Here is a 20,392-nt window from a genome sequence, read left to right on the forward strand (position 1 = left end):
TCCAGTTGTCAGTGCTCATTTGTTTTGTTATGTTTGCTTGCTTTAGAGGATCATTTTTTTGAACCACCCAGGGCTTCAGTGATGCAGCAATTCTTAAGGCGTATTCCACTCTGGTCTCCGGAATTTTCTTCTGAGCTATGGATCCCATTCTGCAAGTTTGGATGCTGGTACTTTCTTGATCTTACCAGAAGGTGTCCACAGAAGGTTTTCCAAAAAATCAGGACTCATGTTCCCCCCTCATATGATCCTAAAATGGTTTGTGGCCTGAAATGTTAATGGGTTGCTGTTATCAGGATAATGACCAAGCCACACCTGTATGGGCAAGGACAAGTCGAACAGGACGGCAGTCTGGTTGACGGTGACTAAGACGCCATCAACTGAAAGACATGGCCTGATTTCAGACTCATTAAAATGTCAAAATGTGCATCTGAGAATCCATAAAATAATGCCTATTCTGATGCGGTTTCCTCCTTGACCAAGTTTTTGTTTTTCCTGGACTGAATAATGCCTTGATTTTCTTCATTTGCTTGTTTTGCAACGTACTTACCACTAATTTTTTCCCAAATGTCCAACAGGTGTTACAAATCCATCTCAGTATCATTTACTAACTGTAAACACAAATGGCTCTGATCATCCATTCGTTCCTGTCCTCTCCCTCCTGCCCCAGCCTCCAGGCTCCTGTCCCAGTGTGGACTGGTTGCTCCTGGGGCCTCCTATTTGGCTGTTATCCTGGGACTTACCTTCTCTCCTTTCCTTTTTGCTAAATCCCATGTTTCCCATTTTTTTTATTTACTTGCTTATTTTGGTGAAACACATCTCCAGTATCCTCCTAAGAAAAGGAACATAGTAGATCAATTTCTTAAAACTTTTTATTTATTCATTTATTTAAGTAATCTCTACACCCAACATGGGGTTCAAACTCACGACCCTGAGATCGAGAGCCACATGCTCTTCTGACTGAGCCTGCCAGGCGCCCCATGGTAGTTCAATTTTTTAAAATTCTTGCATGTTTGATTCATTCTATCTTCATACTTGATTGATAGCTTTGATACAGAGTTCTAGGTTGGAAATAATCTTCACTCAGAATTTTAAAGGCATTTATTCTTCCAATGTCTTCTAGATTCCAGTGTTGCTATGAGAAGTCTGATGTAATTCTTTTCTTTTCTTTCTTTCTTTTTTTTTTTTTTTTGAGGAGGTCGGGACGGAGAGGGAGAGAATCTGGCTCCACGCTCAGCACGGAGCCAGATGAAGGGCTGGATCTCATGACCCTGAGATCATGACCTGAGCCAAAATCAAGAGCTAGATGCTTAACTGACTGAACCACCCAGGCACCCCACAGTTTGATGTAATTCTTATTCCCCAACTTTTCTAATGACCATTTTCTTTTTCTTTAGACTCTAGAAGCATTTTGGATCTTCTCTTTCATAACAATATCCTGAATTTCACACTGATGTGCCTTAGTGCATGTCCCTTTTGGGAACCCATTCAGCCCTTTCAGTGTGAAGACTCATCCTCTGTGTTGGCAGATATTCTTATGTAATTTCATCTTTAATTTCTTCCTCACCTTTTCCTCTGTTCTCTTTTTTGTAGCTCATTAATCCAGTCAACTGTTGGCCCTTGTGTGTTGATCATCTAATTTTCTGTTATTTCTCCCTGGTTCTTAGTTTCTTATTTTTTGTTGTTGTTGTTCTAATTTCTGGGAGATTTTTCTTCAACCTCATCTTTTGATCCTTCAATTCAATTTTTATTTCCCCAATCACATTTTTCATTTCCATAGTTTTAATTTGTTTTATAAAACAATACATTTTTATATCTCAGAAGATTCCATTCGTTTTTTTCTAATTAATTTTTTTAAATGTTTTCTTATATTTCTCTTATTGTCCCTGTTTTCTCACAGGTTTCTTCATTCTATTTGCTTGTTTGATTTGATCTTTCTCTTTTACTTTAGAGGCTTTCCTGATAGGTCTGGTGATTTTTGGCTATTTCTTTATATTTAAAAATAAATCAACTAGCCATTTCCCACTGAAAGGAACTGGTGTCTTAGAGTAATGGCTGATTCCAGGGCTGGGGTTAGGAAATGTACAACAAGGTGAGTCTGGAACACCTCCTCACACCTCACACCGAACAGCAAGGATGCAAACAAAGGCAACCAGGGTCATCATGTCAAAGGACCCAGGAACCAACTTGAAGAGGCCCCCTATTGGCAGAGATGGGATAGTCATGAAAGATAACTACAACGGATTGAAACACATTCAACAATGTTTAAAGCCATTTTGAGTTTGTAATAATAATAAAATAATAAAATTAACTGATCATCATTGACAGATTGAGCATTGACAGACACTAGCAAAACTGCTCATTCTTTAAAACGTGGTAAAGAAAGAAAGAGTATCAAACATTTATCCTGCCTTTCCTATATGACTATATGGTTGGGTAACCAAATAGGAGATGAGAAGTTTTTCTTTGTAGAAGTCCAGCTCATACATTGTAACACCTACAGAATTAATGGATCTGGGAAACAATCATCAATGGCTGCTAACATTGGAAAAAAACCAGAATACTATGTGCATCCTAAAAAAAGTACACAATAATCCCTCGAAGTGAGCAATCTTGCTGGAATCTAAACTGAATAAAGTCTTTAGATCTAGCAATCAATTTACAGATGATACAGAGAATAGAGGAAAATGGTAAAATGTACCACTTGGATTGCAATCAGCAAAATCCAGACTATAGGATAAATGACCAGGTTTCTTCAATAAATAAATCACAGAGAGAGAGAAAGAAGAGAAACACTGTTTTAGCCCCATACCCCATTAGTGTCCTTTAGCTTTCTTGGAGTCTTAAATTTGGAGACTCACCAGTTAGCTCTTTAGAGAAAGGGTCTTAGTCTCCCTTTGTTGGGGGAGGGGTAAAATGGATGAAGGGATTGCTATGTGGGATGGGATAGGAGCCCTGGATTCCAACCTCTCAATTTAGACAATTTCAACGATTTCCCCCTCTTATCTTTATACCCCATCCTCACATTCCTCAATACCTAACATCCCAATTTCTGAGCCCTTCTGGGGGGTTCAGCTTACTTCTCTGGCATATTTTCCTCTGTAAACTGTTCTGCTCTGCTAAACCAGTTATGACTGTCCATCCACGTTCCATCTCCCTAAAATGTGTTTAATCTCTTCTCCATTGACGTCTCTCTGTCATTGCGGATCTGAACCTTTAAAAATTCCTCACCGTCATTTTAGTGGGTTTTTGTGAAGTGGAGATAGACATGTATGATCAATCAATCTGCCATGCATAAAGCTTTAAACTAGGACTGTTCCAGAAATTCCAGTATGGCAATCTCTAGAAACTGCATGGTTTTCTGCTATGGGAGAGAACAGGTGAGTTGGCCAGGAACTGGAGAAATCTCCTTGCAGACTCAGCACCTCCCCTGGATGCCAGTGACAATGGCTCAACACTAAAACATCTTCTGAGCATTAAGTCCACCATTCAGCAGAAGTTAGATTTCAAATAACTTGAGAGTCATCAGACTAGCTTGGAGAATGTAGAGATAACTAGAAGAGAGCTCAGAATCAGCTTCATTGTCTGCCAAGGCCCAACAAAGCCCCATACGTGCCCTGACTCGTATGTGCAGAACAGTCTGTATTTCTGCACTTTCAGGACATCTGGTAGCCCAAGATCATAAATCCATTGCAATTAGGCCTCTAGTCACCTCATCCCCTGGAAGCTCTCTGGCAAAGGTCAGAAAATTGCCAAATCCAAGTTAGCTCATCACACAGCATCCCCCTGACACTCTTGACCACTGGTCACCTTTTCTTTCCCCAAACCAGTTTAAGTTACACTGATAAATAGCCATCACAGATGAGCTGATTTGACTTCCCTTCCCTGTCTACAAGCATGAGTAAACACACACACACACACACACACAGCCCTCTGTGCTACTTCACGCATCTCCCCTCCCTTTAGTGCTTGGAGAATTGGGGAGGAGGCTCAGCATTTCGATTTTCCTGAAGGAATAGTCGTTTATATAAATTGTTTAATAGGGGTTAGGTACTTAGAAGTCCTTTTAATGGACGCTGGTTTGCATAAACTGTATTTAGATTGTTCTTTAATTGTTTAAATTGTCAATAAAGCATTGAGCTTTAAGTTTGGTTAAATCCTACCTTGGGGCCAGTGGGAGGATCAGTTGGCTGTAAAGGAGAGTTGGAACCATGCATACCTCGGGCAGTATGGAGAGTAGAGGAAGCTGGGGTGGGGGGCTGGGCCTTACCTCCTCCTGTGGTATGGGCAGTGGTCAGCTCCATTTTAGCACTCGGTTGCCCTGAGCCACTTGTGATATCAGATGCTGCAGACTGAAAGCTTATAAGCAGAGACCCAAAGTCCCAGAGAGGGCAATGGAAGGGCACTTGCTGAGGTCAGGCTTCTGTGGTCAAAAGTCACGGCTTTTTCACGGGGCCAGATGACAGACCAGGGGACTGGAGGCCGGGGTTCACCCCCAGCCTCTCCAGGGAATGCTAGACAGCCCACTCCAACTTCTCTCCCTCTCTCCGCTTTGTGGCCAGATGGTCCCCACTACAGTGGGGATGTGGGCATGAAAAGTATTCCTCTCCTTAGTTCTGTCGTGGAGAATCCACTCTGGACTCCTGAGCTCAGGCCCCAAAGAGACACCCTGGGAAGGTGGTAAAACCAATTCCTGGTCCACTTGTGGCTGATTTGCAGCGCCCTTCAGAGAAGCTGCTGAAGTTGAGCCCCCGCCCCCAGTGTGAGCCCCCAGTGTGAGTTATGGGGGTGGCATTAAGATATCTTCCTAGGGCTGAGGCCAGATCAACACAGAGAGGGATGAGCCCAATGCCAGGCCTCATCAGCAAGCCAGAGAGTCCTAACATCTGATTAGGTGTGGGACCTGGGACCGGCGGGCCAGTTGTCAAGGACACCTGGGATGCCAAACCAGCTGGGCAACACCTACAGAAACGATACTGAGCTCCTAGAGCAGCAGTTCCTAAATCTGGCTGCACACTGGAATCACCTGTGATTTGAAAATCCCAGTGCCCAGCTGTACCTTGACAATCAAGTCAGAATCTCTGAGGGTGGGGCGCCTGGGTGGCTCACTTGGTTAAGCGACTGCCTTCGGCTCAGGTCATGATCCTGGAGTCCCGGGATCGAGCTCCGCTTCGGGCTCCCTGCTCAGCAGGGAGTCTGCTTCTCCTTCTGACCCTCCCCACCCTCATGCTCTCTCTCTCTATCTCATTCTCTCTCTCAAATAAATAAATAAAATCTTTAAAAAAAAAAAAAAAAAGAATCTCTGAGGGTGGGACCCAGGCATCAGTGTTTTTTAAATATCTCCTGGTAATTCTAGTGGGCAACCAAGGGTGAACCACTGCCGTGAACCAGGCTAGCTCCATTCCCAACCTGATTTATGCTACCCAGCTCTGGAAGGCAGAAACCTAGATGGCACCACTGGGGGCCAAGGCTTTGGCTAAGCCCTCCAGGGCTGCTAACTTCCCCAACTCTAGGGGTCACCTTCAGGCAGAAGACCATGCCAGGTGTGCCCTGGAGTTGTTTGATGTTGTGACCCTGTGTGTTTCTGTCCCCTGAAGATCTTCCTCCTTCTTCTCTCCATCCCATTCCACTGCCTTAGTTCAATTTTCCCCACCACTCACCTGGGCTATTGCAGTTGCCCCCTAACCGGCTCCTCCACTAATCCATTCCCTGCACCAGGCCAGGTGATCTAAACGCCAAAACTGGTCATGCCACTTCTCTGTTTAAAACCCTTTAGTGACCCCCATTGCCTTCAAAATAAACTATAGACTCCTCTGCTCAGCAGTGAAGACCTTCTGCAGTATGGCCCCTCTCTTTCCCCAGGCCTCACCTCCCTCTCCTTTCCCACTCACACCCCATGATCCTGCACACTGGGCCCCTCAGCGCTCCATGCTGTCTCACACATCTGTGTTCCCCCGTCAGCTGCCTGGCAAACCCCCATCCTTCGAGCTCCAGCCCAAGGGTAGCTTTCCGAGAAGTCTTTGCTGACCAAGCGGAGCCTGATGGGTTCCTAGTGCCTCTGGGCCATTGGTGAACCTAGCATTCACCCTGCCTGCATGCTTCCCACCGCATTGCTTTTATTTCTGTGCATCCGTTTCTCCTTCTCTCTTTGACCACTTTACTGCTCCTAGAAGACTTTCATTTGCAGACCTTGGGAACCAAGGAAGCCAACTACCTGAGCTCAGGGCAGGGCCCTTGGATCCACTCCCTCCCAGCCACTTTGAACCAACCACCTCTGCACCAACTTCCCCCAGGCCCTGAGCTTCTGTGCTTGGCATCTTGGCTTCATTTTCTGTGGATGTCACATGGTAAGTAAGTTCTGGATGGGCTGCTTGTGACCAAGCTGGCAGTCCACCGGATGCTGCTATAGCCCAGACCCCAGGACCATGCCACAGAAATCCCATCCAGGACAGGGAATCATTTATAACCTTATCTGCTTATTCCTGAGGCCAGTGACTAAGCCTGATTCACCTTTGGATCTCAAATGCCTAGTACCATGCGTGGGACTAAACCCAGGTTTCAGTAGGTACTCAATAAATGTTTATCGGGTGGGTGGTTGGATGAATGGATGGCAGGTTGGCTGCTTAAGGTAAGGATTGGAGGATAGATAGACTCATAAACAGATGAATGGCATTTTCCTTTCAATTTATTCTAGTTCCTCTGGGCCCCTCCCTTCTGATGGTCTGAACTTTTCTGCTCCCTTATACCTCCCCTCTGGCAACCAGCTGCAATGGTCCCTGTGGATATACACCCAGGTGCAGCTAGAAGAAATCAGACCAGAATGTCACAACAGCTCACTAAGGAGGTGTCCCCTTCCCCAAATGCCCTTTGCAGTGAAATCCTATACCAAACAGCCTAGCGCCTGACCACCTCCTTTAACCGTTCTGTACTAAGGTCTGATGCAGCACTCATCGTCTTGTCTTCGCTACACTGTGAGCTCTAGAGGGCAGAGCCTCTGCTTGTCTTATAGCCTCCCCCCCTCCCCAGTTCCGATGCAATAAACACGCAAGCCTCCCAGACACAAGAACTGAGTCTTTCCCCTCATTGAGGAAGAGATGGACTTCTTTTCTCTAGAATGTTCTGCCTCTGCAGAGGTGGTTTGGCATCTGTTTCTCAATCTGGGATAAATGTTCTGGATCAAGGAGTCCCATTAAAATGCCTCCCAGAGCACTTAGGGAATTATGCTTGGGGAATCCTTCTTGGCAGCAGATAATAAATCAATCTCAGCTCAGTGAAAATGCTGAGTTAGAATGGGATCACTCAGGCCAAGCTAAGAAAGGAACCAGGGATACCCTTTCTCTTGAGGCGAAAACTCAGACCTCCGTGTAGGACTTAGAAGGACCAACCATTCCAGTTTGCCCAGTACTGTCCCAGATTTAGCACCATAATTCCTACACCCTGGGACCCCTCATTCACAGGCAAACAGGGCCAGCTGGTCACCCGCACCCGGGTGCTCCTTCCCTCCTGCATTGTGCAGTTCATCTGCATGATGCAGTTCGCCCTGTGTGTGCCTCCGTGTTTATGTGACCACAACCCCACTTGCAGCTACCTTCCCAGCAGTTACCTGGAAGCCAGCCTGAGTCCATGCCCATGGGGCTCCTGGTTTTGCCCCTAAGGGCTGAATTCTGAATCTTGCTTCCTGTGTTACCCCAGCCCCAGCTCCCAAATACCAGGGAAATCACAGGAAAGGGAAGGGGAGGGGAGGGGAGGGGAGGGAAGGCAGGCAAATGTACCTGAAGGAGGGAAACATTGGCAAGGCTGAGTCTGAAGAGGTAGTTCCTGTGAAAACAGAGACAAAAATCATAAGTCAAGCTGGCTCTGCAGGCAGGTCCCCAGGAAGCAGCTTCCTGGCTCCTGCTTTGTGGGGGGCTAGGTGCAGACTGTGGAGGGCCTATGGTGGGCCAACCCAGGGAGAGCTTCATCTCCACTGGCTCTTTTAACCTTCCAGCAACCCCGGGAGTAGAGAGAGAAAACTTCATTTACAGATGAGGAAACAGGTGGGATCAATGTCCGAGTCGCAGAGACAGTAAGTGAAGGAGTTGGGATTAAACGACGGACTTGGCTACTCCTGAAGCCCACGCTGTCTCTGCCCCCCTCCCCCGGCTGTGCTGGCAGGACCAGCCCCACCACCATCTTCCCAGCCAGGGAGCCCACTTCTGGTAAACTTGAAGCCTCATGGAGGCTCCTGTAGGAACCTAAACAAGCCATCTCCTTCCTTCCACCTTGACCCACTCTGCTCCTCAGACAGGCCAGCCATCTCTCCCGACACGGCGCCTCGGGCCCCTCCAAGTCCTGTCTGCCTCCTCATCTTCTGCAGTCCCTCCTGCAGGGACTCTGGATCTGCCCTTCCCACGGCCACTCCCTGGACCACTGTGTCTCCTCTTGCCCAAATCACCGCCTCCGTCCCCTCCCGATTCCTGTCCTGCACCATCCAGCCCACACAGGGCTGCCAGCTTCATCTGCCTCAAACGCTGTTTCCATCACATCAGCTGGCTGCTCAAAAACCTTAAATAAGGAAAGAGGTCCACACAAAAACATGCACATATGTTTATAGCAGCTTTATTCACAATTGCCCAAACTTGGAAGCAACCAAGAGGCCTTTCAGCAGGTGAGCGGATAAATAAACTGTACCCAGGTAATAGAATATTCCTCAGAGCAAAAAAGAAGTGAGCTATCAAGCCATGAAGACCTGGAGCAACCTTAGATGCATAATACTAAGTGAAAGAAGCCAATCTGAAAAGGCTACATACTGTATGATTCCAACTATATGATATTCCGGAAAAGGCAAAACTATGGAAAGATCAGTGCTTGTGGTGTGGGAGGATGAGCAGGTGGAGCACGGAGGATTTTTAGGGCAGTAACTACTCTGTATGACACTGTAATGGTGGTACATATCATTATACCTTTGTGCAAACCCACAGAATGTAGACCAAGAGACCATAATGTTGACTACAGACTTTGGGTGATAATGATGTGTCAGCGTGCTTCTTCAATTGCAACAAATGGACCCCTCTGGTGGGGGAGGCTATGCATGCATGGGAGCGGGAGGTATGTGGGAAACATCTGTACCTGCCTGTCAAGTTTGTTGTGAACCTAGAACTGCTCTAAAAATAACAGCGTTAATGTTTGAAAGCCCTTAGATAACAGTGGTGATCTGTTAACCACCCCTCGGGCACTCACAGTGGCGGGTGGGGAGGACACCGCTTTGCCTGGACTCTGGAGCTACAAGGCCACTATGACTAGGCACGGACTTTGAGGGCGACAGGGCCACTGGTCAGCATGCCATGCAGAAGTGACTGCAGGCTCACGGAGTAGACCCTGCAGCAGAGGCAGGGAGAATTCCAGCTCGGCTACCTGCTGGGGACCTTCTGGGAGCTTCAGTGTCTGCATCTGTGAAATGGAGAAACGGAATGCCTGTCTTTCTCATTTCACAGGCCTGTGGAGACGGGGGAATTGTGTGATGCATCTTAAGAGGCTTTATTAATGTCAAGCAGATCCAAATCCAAAGTCTTGGATTTCCCTAAGAATTTTCTTTCTTTCCTTCTAATATCTTCTTTTGGCCATTTCTCTTTTGGTTCCTGAGGTGTTTAGGAATAAGTGCTTTAGAACTTTCTGGCCTACCTCAGCTCTACTGAGAAGAGCACTGAGGAGAAAGGTTGTGGAGTGGGCCAGCAGGAGAAGGGGGGCCCTGCTGAATGAATCCAGGGGCCTGAAGGAGACACCCCAGCCTGAAGGCTTCTCTTCCCCAGCTCTGGCGCCAGGCCCAGCCTCCACTTAGCTTCTTCGCTATCCTGGGGCTGGGCAGGCCTAACGGGGTGACCTTGGCTCTAGGCCTCTGCTGGACCTCCCCAGCCCCTGCCCTGCAGAGCTTCCCCGCCCCCTCCCTCCTGGCCTGAGGACAGATGGGCTCGGGCTCTGCCCCAGCTGCCTGCTCAGGTAATGCAGGCATCTGCTCACAGCTTTAAAAAATTAGGGGAAACATTGCATCACTTTATTAATTTTTATCCCATCAAAAATCATTCATCACAGCATTGCAGTCTGCTCTTCTGGGAGATGAGAACAGAGAGAAATCTCCCCAGCCTGACCTGCCCCTAAATCCCTTATGGAACAAGGCAGGTATACAGGAATGAAAAATATCCCCAGCCTGAATTCCAGAGACCCAGGGGGTCAGAAAGAATGGGGGAAACGTCTGGAAGAAGAAAAGGAGGAAGGAAAGTGACCTAGAGAAAGGGGGAGAAGAAACTGAGGACTCACTTCATTTGCTGTGTGGGCTGCAATGGACCAAAGGCAGGCCTGACTTTCCCTGTCTCTGAGGGCACAGCCAGGCTCACGGTGGGGCTCCCCATGTGGGGAAGCCCCAGAGTGGATGAGAAAGAGCCCTGTGAACACAGGCGGGTGGCCTGACCCTTCTGAGCCTCAGCTTACTAGTCCATACAATGGGAATAATCACAGACCGCCCTGCCTGGGGCGAATGTGAAGATGAGGTGATTTATTACATGCCTCATTTACTCCATGCTGTAGGTGCTTTACTGCATATATGGTACTCTGTTGTCATCTTGTTAAGTGATCTTGGGAAGCTCCCCTCCCCCTCTCCTGTCCCTTGCCTCTTCATGTTTAAGTCCAGGGCAGTTGGATTAGACTAGTGATTTTCAAACCTGAGAGTCATCACACTTACCCGGAGGGTTGACTAAACCACATTGCTGGCCCCACCGCCAGAGCTTCGGATTCAGCAGGCTTGGGGTGGAGCCCAAGAATTTGCATTTCTAACAAGTTCCCAGGTGCTGTTGGTCCTGCTGGTCCAGGGACCACTCTTTGAGACCCACTGGAGTAAACATCTCTAAGCTCCCTTCCCTACTATAGTTGATGGTCCATGATTTTGTGAGAACTATCTCCTTCTGTTCCACTCCATAACGTCTCCACAAGTCATCCCTAGATCCAGAACAGTGGGGTTCAACAAGATCAGGCAACACAGAGGGAAGTGAAGGGCTTCACAGGAGAAGTTGGTGGCCTGAGTCCAGCATCCCCGGTGCAGGTGGCCAGCCAGCCAGCAGGGGGCTCCTGGGCACCTTCTCTGCATGGAGCTCCCAGGCAGGCCGTTGACTGGGCAGTCCTGGCAGCAGGGTAGGGACAGGGGGTAGAAGGTGGCCAGCAGGTGTTCTGCTCTCAGTAACTACCAGCCACGAAGGAATATGGCTTGCTGAGATCTGGAGGTCTAGAGCTCACCCCCCCCACTCCCCACCCTTGCTCCAACTAATGCTTCCTTTTGTGGGAGACAGACATTCAGATACAGAAAGGGTCTGGCAGAGAGGAACCCGGGCCCAAGACAAGGGTCTGCCCATAGTGGGCTCATCCCAAATAATATTCCCTCCACCCAGTTCTAAGCACACTGCCACCCGTGGCCCCAACCCTCCTACACCTCATTACCTGGCTCCCACGATGAGTTGGTTCCTGGAGGGATCCAGAGCAAGCTGGGAGAAATCTCGGGCTCCAGGGTAGGTGAAGTTAAAGACCCACGGCTTCAGATCTGGTGGAGGGACAGACAAGCGTTCTGGTTACTGCTGCACCAGCATCCAACCCCAGAATGGAAGGGGGAAAGTCAGGATGAAGTCAGGTAGCAATGAGGCAGGGACACCCCCGAGACCTGGGTTCCACCTGCCCCCTCGGTGAGCAGCCAGCTGGGGGACAGGGAGTGGGGGTGTCGTCATTGTCCCTGCTGTGTTCCCTAGTTCAGAGAAGGGCTCCACCTGACCCCTAGCCATCCAAAGGGAAAACTGTAATCATCCTTGACCCCCCCAGACCCTCACCAGCACTTAAAAACACTCACAAATCCCGACTGTTCCACCTCCAAGAAATCCATCCCTCTTGCCCTCTGCACCCACTCCCATTCCAAGCTACTATCGTCTCTTGCGTGGACCGGTGCCAAGAGCATCTTATCTAGCCCGGCTTCCACTCCTGCCCCTCCGGTGCACTTCCTACAAGGCAACCAGAGTGATCTTTCTAAAATGCAAATCTGGTCACGTCACTCTCCAGCTCAGAACCCTTTAATAGCTCCCAGTTGCCCCAAGGAAAAGTTGCAACTCCTGTGAAGGCCTTTGGGTTCTGGACTCACTGTCTTCCCAGTTCCAATGCCTGGCACATTAACTATTTAGTGATCCACTGAGACTTAGAATGATGCTTCATCTTTTACATTCCCCCTCAAACTACCACCCCAGCCACACTAACCTAGAACACTGCAGATCTCTCCCACCAAAGCCTGCAAACCTTGCCCTTCTATGTTCCCTCAGTGGAACAGTCCTGTTCACCCCCCACCCCCACCCCGCCTCTCCTGACTCCCCCAAGCCAGGGTAAGTTCTCTACTTTACTGCCATCAAAGCCCCCATCTTGTTGGGGGTCTAGCCCCCTTGTTTTCTCTGGGGGGTACGGAAGATCTTGCTTCTTAGATCTATAGGCTCTGCCCAGCACCTGGAAGGAGTTGAGTGAATACATGAGTAATCCTCAACTCCCTTCTATATACAAAGGATCAAGTTTTCAGACAAGGCTCCACGGAGGTGGGAGAAACGGGACATGGGTGGTCAGTGTCTATCATTGTCTCCTAGGAAGGCCAAAGCCTACCATGGGGATTGGGGGGGCAGAGACCTCACAGCCCTCTGGATGGATGGGCAGTGGTCTGAGGAGGGTATACCTGGAGCACAGTGTCTAGCTGACCTTCTCTCTTTCCCTCCCACTGGACACCCACTTCTCCCATCCTGGTCCATGGCCTCCTTAACAGCTCCCCTCAGCCGCGGCCTCATGGGCGGGAGGGAACTGATCAATAATGAGGGAGCCGTGGGGCAGAGAACTTTATGTCAATGGGGATAAAGATGAGGAAGAAATGTGAGGCCCTGGGCTGTCTCCCCACAGTGTGTTAGTGACTGGCTCACAGAAGGTCCAGAGGATTGTGTGTGTGTGTGTGTGTGTGTGTGTAATCCAAGGGAAATAAATCATTGCTCATTATCCCTCCACTACAGAGTAAAAGCAGCCCTTCATTTCTGCACGATAGGCAAACACTTAATCGCTCCCTGGAGAACTCGAGGTTTTGTGAGTTGGATGTTTTTCAGAAAACTGTGATATGCATGACTAAAAAAAAAGAAGAAAGAAACTCTGCAGCAAAATGTAGCAAACCCCTTGGGTCTGCCTCTGCCCTCAGCAGGTGACTACAGGTTAGTGGCATCTGAGCAATATCGATATAAGGAGTAGATCCGGAGTCGGGTAGGCTGGGTTTTTAGTTGACCTCAGGGCCACCCTCAGAAATCCTGGCAGAATAGTATACTACCTTAGAGACTAAGCCAAGGGTCCTCCTCCTCCAGGAAAACTTCCTGGATTATAATCTCCCACCCTGATTTTATTTTGTTCCATATTCTCTCTACCTTGTCTGTTCCATTCACACTGTATGTTTTTGTCACTCTGAATGTGCTCAAGTCTGTTTTCTGTGTGTGGGGGGGAATATGAGGGGCTTGCCTGCCCATCAGACTGAGTGCTCCCCAACAGTAGCAACTGGGTCACACTTCAGTTCTCTTCTTCCCCTCCGAAGGGGACCTTCCAGATGGGGACAGCTGAACAGGGGGAGGGGGTGTGACTGGTGTGCAGGAAGCCCGGAGAAACTCCGTCTGGGGACTGCTCAGCCCGGTCTTCACTCAGGCCCTTTCCTGGGGCAGGGAGGGGAAGGGAAGACGAAACAGGGCAGGAGGGGGGATGGCTGGCAATGGGAGGGAGGGGCAGGGGTAGGAGTGGAGGGTGGCAGCCACTTCCAGTTTCTGTCCCTCTCCCCTAGCCCCAAAGGGACCACCGACAAGGGCAAGGGGAAAGGGGCGAGGGGGGAGAGATGCAGGCGGGTGCAGCACATTGATCCTGGGGGAGCGGTCTCGGGAAGGGAGCCAGCTTCCTCTTATTAAACAGGCAAACAGGACCAGAGGGAAGGCTGTCTTTAAAACACCAAGCACGTTCCGAGAGCTCCGTGTGCAGTGAAGGCTTTGGACGGCGACTTTGAGAGAAAAATGACGTTCTCCATGACGCGCCTGTGATTTTAATTACAGTCAATTCAATTACCCACTTTGTGGATTAACCACTGTCAGTGTTAACTCCATACTGGCTTCTCCCTGCCTCCTAGAAATGCCACGCTGTGACAGGAGGAAGAACGTGCAGGCCAAAGACAAACACAGGTGGGCCCCCCTTAAAAAAAACCCGTAGGAGAAAATTTAACCTTACGAAATGGAAAAATGCCTGTCAGATTTTGCAACCAACAGTTTCTCTAGGGTATTTAGGGGTGACTCACAGATCAGTCAGGTGTCAGAGGAGAAGGAAGCTCACAGCTACAGGGCTGGAAGCCTACTGATCAGTCAGAAATAAAATGTAACATCCGAGGGGATCCTGGAAGCTGGGGGTTGGCACTGGCCTGGGTCATGTGGGAACTTCTCTGGAATGCAGCACCACCCAGAACACAGTCAGTCACCTAACATGAATTGAGTCCCTCGTTGTGTGCTCAGCAGTACTGAAAGATGTGAGGAGACAAGACATCCAGTCCTGGTCCAGGACCAGCTGCGCTGGGGAACCAAAGGGAGTGACCTCTAAGGAACAAGAGATATTCGAGTACCCAAAGTGAACTCTCACTCTCCTCTGAAGTCCCACAGCACCCAGCTCTGTCCCTGGTGTCAAGTAGGGCTCCATAAAAAATTTGGTGAATGGATAGGAAAACTCAAAGCTGTCAGAGTAGAGAACTGGGTGGGTTGAGGGCAGGCCAGGAAAGCTGGGGAGGAAAAGCAGAGATGATGCTTCTCTCCAGGGCTGTCAGTCTAGGATGATGGACCATCTCTGCTTGCTGGGGCGAAGGGGATTCCTTAGTTACTCTATGTCAATCAGAGCCTCATTCTTCCATTCAGAAAGAGGGTGGGCGGGAAGTTAGTTTCATTCAAGTGATACACACCTGCAGATTAAAAATGGTGTCAAGGAAAAAAAAATGGTGTCAAGGAAGCCAGGCACTCAAGGAACACACCTTCCACCTCTCTACTACCCCCCACTCCCTCCCCAGTTCGCTCCAGTACAGACCAGCCTGGCGGGGCGGGGCGGGGGAGTGGGGGACAGGACAGGATTCCCAGGCTCTCCTTCCCTTGTCCCTGCCCCCAGAATCAGCCAGGCCAACTGTGTCCCCTAGCAAGTCCCCTGAGAGGAAATGGTTCATCAGGAGCTGCCACGGGTCGTCGAACAAGAGGACAGCCCTCAGAATCCCACCACTTCCATCCCCTACTTGGTCCTTCCCTTCAGTGACAGCCACCAGAACTCTGGGAGCCATCAGAAGTCTGAGAGTGTACGCGTGTTTTGTAGGCTTAAGGACATTGCTAATTTACTTTAATCCACTTAAGCCTTCAAAGCCTTGGATCCCAGCTCAAACAAGACAGCACTGAACTCAGAAGACAGCTGCAAATTCTCCTCCCCGAGACAGGAGCCAGCCCACAGCTGGGAATCCCGCACTTCTAAACCACCCCAGCCTCCCCACCTTGCCACCCCCAACTCCTATCCATACCACCCCTCCCGCCCCCCAAATCCCATGCCAGCCTCAGAGTCTTGCATTTATTTTTCTGCTCTGGTTTCCATCTTGCCCCTCTCGATTAGCTGTGTGGAATCCCAGAGGACGGCTTCTCATCCTCCTGCCCAGGGGACCTGAAGGTGGAGCGCCCATCACTCTGCCAGGGGGACTAGAAAGAGCACTTGGATGCCCGACGTTAAGGCCTACCCCTGACAAGATTCTCCAAACCTCTATACCTCAGCCCTCCCATTTGTTAAAGGAGATTGACCATCCTTGCCCTACCTCCCTGCCAGGGTTATTGTGATGTGGAAATTCGGCAGGTGTTTATCAGACTTAAGAACCTGGGGACCCCTGAAGCTACATCCGCAGATTCCAGTGTGACCTGCCGTGCAGGTGATGGATCCGGAAGTGTTGACGTGATCATGGCCCCACCAGGGAGCCCCAAACTGGCCACCAGGTCACGGGAGAATATCCGGGATGCTCCAGTATTTGTGTTTTGTTTTGGATTTAGATTATCATCGAATATATATATTAATTTTAGAAACTCTTACTGGGAATTTACAGACCCCTCAGAATATGTCCAGTGATTCACAAATCCCAGTTTGGGAAATACTTTAATAGGACATCTCATGCCCTCCCTTGACAGACAAAGGGAGTTATTAGTCATCAAGACCCCCTTCCCTGTGGGTTCCCAGGGCCCCGAAGACAGGCATCCCTGCAACTGTCTTAGAGCAGCAGGAAGTTTCCAGAGCTCTCCAGGCACTTCCAAAGAGTGAGTCATCTCCATTATGCCTCCCAGGGGAGCTACGAAACAGAGCTCACGCTTCCAGAGGAGCTAGAGCTGAGATGGCCAACGAACCCTTGCCCACTCCACCCAGGTCACCCACACCCCCACTTCTAGCAGGAATCCCAGAGAAAGGTGCCCTCCTCCCCCAGGTGAACACGGATGAAAGCTTAAATAAACTGGAGACTCGAATCAGAGCCCTCCGGCCCATGGCTGCCCATCCTGCTTACATCTATCCCCAGGGCAACATCTGGGACTTCCGACAGCCGGAGACCCTGCCGAGTCCAGACCTAAGTCCTCAAGACCCAGGCACAGTGAAACAGGAGCGAGTGGGAAGCGGCTCTCACCTGCAAAGGCCACAGTGGGGTGCTCCCTCAGGGCGCACAGCTTCTGCTCACTGCTGGCATCGGTGGCGACATCCTGGGAGCAGGACAGGTGGAACACCAGCAGTGTGAGGCTGGGCGGCAACAGGGTGACAGCCGGGGGTCCCGGGAACACCATGCTGGGCCCCTCTGCAGTCCTAGCTCCTGGAAGCAGGCTGGGGAAGATCTGCAAGGCAAATACTCAACCTCACCACGCGCTCCTTCAACCGCGCCGACTTCTCCCCCGCTTCCTCCATGGTTGTGAGCAGTCTCCCGGGGCTCGGCTGGTTTGTTGGCGTAAATAAATTTATAGTTTTACTTATGTGACTTACAGTTTACCTTGCTCTCGTAACACAAAGTTATAGATCATATCTTGAGAGCTAATTTCCCTTGTAATGGTATTCTGGATAAAAACTGACAAATTATAGAGCTTTTTCTATTATGATCCCAAATGGCTTAAAATTAGTTTTAATGATAAAGGTGGTACCTAGGGGTTTTAATAAGTGGAGCTGGGACAAGCAGGTAGCCATTTGTAAAAAGATAAATTTGGATCCATAACCCACACCTTGTGCTAGGGAATATTCCAACTGGATACAAGATTTAGGTGTTAAGAATAAAACCATAAAAATACTTGAAGAAAATGTGGGCAGAATTCTTTATGACCTTGGAATAGAGAGCCATGACTCAAAATCCAGAAGCTGTTAAAGAAAATATTGACAAATTTAACTACATAAAACCCCAAACTTCTGCATGGCTCCTCTCCCCCCAGAAATGAACACCAAGCAAAATCAAAAAGGTAAATGACAAACTGGAAAAAATATTTGCAATACATATCACAGACAAAGGGCTAATATTCCTAACATATAAATAATTCCTGGGGATCAAGAGGGAAAAGATCAACAATCCTTTAGAAAAATGGGCAAAGAATATAAATACAAACAGGTCTTAAAAATATGAATGACCCCATTTTCACTCATAATAAGAGCAACACAGGGGTGCCTGGGTGGCTCAGATGGTTAAGCATCTGCCTTCAGCTCAGGTCATGATCCTGGGGTCCCGGGATCGAGGCCCGCATCAGGCTCCCTGCTCAGCGGGGAGTCTGATTCTCCCTCTGCCTCTCCCCTTTGCTTGTGCTCTCTCTGTCCTTTCTCTCTCAAACGAATGGATAAAATCTTTAAAAAATATAGTAAGAGCAACGCAAATTAAAACTTAGACGGAGGTAAGCACTGTTCACCTATCACTTTAGCAAAAATCTAAGTTAGATGACCCTCTTGGCGAGGCTCTGGAGAAGGGGGCATGTTCATAGATACCACTGTGCAGAATGGTACAACCACCACGGAGAGGAGTCTGGCAAAACGGCAGAGGCGTGTACTCTTTGACCTAATCTCTGGGAGTCTTAACCTGTGCTACTCAAAGTGTGGTCCACGGATCAGTGACCATCCACAACCTGTGACGACTCTGTGGTAGGATAAACGCAGAGACTTGAGAGGGAGTGTTTAAAAACCTTTATGGTAATGTGACAGAGTAATTTTTATGTCTATTGGATCTAATAAAATTTGGGGGTTTGTAGTTTTCTTAGTTTTTTTTGTCAATTCACTTCTCCAGTAATTCACTTTTATTGAATTTTATGTAAGTATCCATCTGCGACAGATTGTAAATTGAAATGTAAAACCTGCTCCTTCACCACAGATCGTGGAGAAGCAAAAATAGACTAAAGAGGCACCTGCACACATGCAAAGTGATTTATGCACAAGATGATCCCTTGGGGCATTCTTTGAAATAACACGAGACAGGGAAACGACCAAATATCTCGCCACTGGACACCGCTTACATAAGCTGTGGCATATATTTGTAATGGAATACTATGCAGCTCTAGAAAAGAAGGGGGGATTTTTCTCTAGATTTTGATAGGGAGAAATCTCCAGGTATATTAAGTGAAAAAAAAAAACCCCACAATGCAGAGCAGTATAATAGCATGCAAACTTTTGTGTAAAAAAAAAAAGAGGGTAGAAATAAGAATATATATTTATATGTGCTTGTATTAGCATTAACATGCACTGGAAAAATAAACCCAAACTAATTATAAAGCAGGTTACCTACGAGTAGCAAAATCATGATAGAGGCTTCTATTCAATATATACCTTTTTATATTATTTTCACTTTTGATTATTAAATATGTTTAATATTACCCATTCAATAAAAAATTTAAAGACCTTTTATTTTTTATTTTTTTTAAGATTTTATTTATTTATTAGAGAGAGAGAGAGCAAGCGCAGAAGTGGGGGAGGGAGGGGCAGAGGGAGACAGCAAAACAGACTCCCCGCTGAGCACAGAGCCCAACATGGGGCTCAATCCCAGGACCCCGGGATCATGAACTGAGCAGAAGGCAGATGCCTAACCGACTGAGCCACCCAGACACCCCTAAAGACCTAGTTTTAGTTTCCTAAAATGTCTAATGTGGGGGAGCACAACAGTTCCTCTGGAGCCTGATTCAGACCTTCTGAATCAGCTCCCACCTCTCTCCTCCCCTGGCCCATCCAATGTGTCACCAAGCCTTGCTGACACCACATCCCTCGCAGGTCCCTAACCCACTGAGTGACCTCCTTGGGGTCACTTTCCTCATCTGTGAAATACAAGGTTGAACTAGATCAGGGAGTCCAGGCTGGAGGTGGGAGCAAATCAGAATCTCTTGCACTGGGGGTGGGGTCCTGGGGCTGACAGGTGAGTGATCCCAAAGGTGATTCTGACAAACCTCTGCAGGGACTAGAGGCCCCTGGGGGTCCTTCCTGCTCTAAGACCCTTTGCTCCTAACCCCTCCTCTCTCTTCCCTTCCTATTGCCGTTACCTCACTCCGGGTCTGGAAAACAAGAGCAGGATGATTTTCTTCCTGCCTGTTTCCTCACATGCGTGTGAGATGGGCTAACACCTGTCATTGTGTTGCTTCGAGGCTTCAAGGAAATTCCCCAGTGACTCTGGGGATTGTGGACCCAGCAGAGCCCCCTTTGCCCTTACCCTGTCCCATCCCGCATCCCATGGGGCATTGGTCCCTAGAGCACCTCCATGTTCCCCTCAGCCTCGGGGTTCCAACGTGGAACTCTCTGTTCCTCCCCGGGAGAGCTTGGCCATCCCTCTTAGCGGAAACCCACCAGGAGGGAGGTTTGGCCCAGGCATACTCCCTGGAGTGATTTTCACATGGCCGCTCGCATGGTGTTATTCCTGAGAGCTAAACTGGGTCTTTCCTGCTGCATGGGGCTTGGCACTGCTATGGAATTTCCTCTTGCCCTTCAACACTTGTGCTAGATGCTTTCTATTTGTCCCTCTACTCTGTCCCCTCCGCCCTGCTCAGTGCCTGGACTGCAACAGGGGACTCGTTCCCTCTGTTTGGCCAATGGGGGCACTGGCAGAGATGGGAGGGAGGAGGGAGAAAGGAGGCAGCAGGGTGAGCGGCCGCCTCCCCTGTCACAACAGAAGGTCAGAGTTAAGCCCCGGGTTTCAATTGCCGGCTCCCCCCTCCTCCCTTTGCCTGGGGCTGGTGCCACCTCTTGATTATCAGCTGCAGCATAGAGCCCAGTGAGCAGGCCCATATGGTTCCCAAACCCCTTCCCAGACCTTCATAAATAGTTCCTTTATTAAACTGTCCTCCCATTTTCC

General features: G+C 48.9%; 1 protein-coding gene across 3 annotated transcripts in view; it reads right to left on the reverse strand.

Annotated features, from left to right (window-relative positions):
• SEMA5B (semaphorin 5B) overlaps positions 1-20,392 on the reverse strand; it is a 117,803-nt gene that overhangs the window by 23,600 nt on the left and 73,811 nt on the right. For all 3 annotated transcript variants that reach the window (XM_036107387.2, XM_036107386.2, XM_036107385.2), the window contains exons 2-4: positions 16,727-16,928; positions 11,461-11,560; positions 7,770-7,815 (exon numbers count right to left, since the gene is read on the reverse strand). In XM_036107387.2, coding sequence (XP_035963280.2) covers positions 7,770-7,815; positions 11,461-11,560; positions 16,727-16,880 — 300 coding nt within the window. In that variant the 5' untranslated portion in view covers positions 16,881-16,928. The remainder of the gene's footprint in view (positions 1-7,769; positions 7,816-11,460; positions 11,561-16,726; positions 16,929-20,392) is intronic.

The sequence above is a fragment of the Halichoerus grypus genome, chromosome 1 (genome assembly GCF_964656455.1).
Source record: "Halichoerus grypus chromosome 1, mHalGry1.hap1.1, whole genome shotgun sequence".
NCBI lineage: Eukaryota > Metazoa > Chordata > Mammalia > Carnivora > Phocidae > Halichoerus > Halichoerus grypus.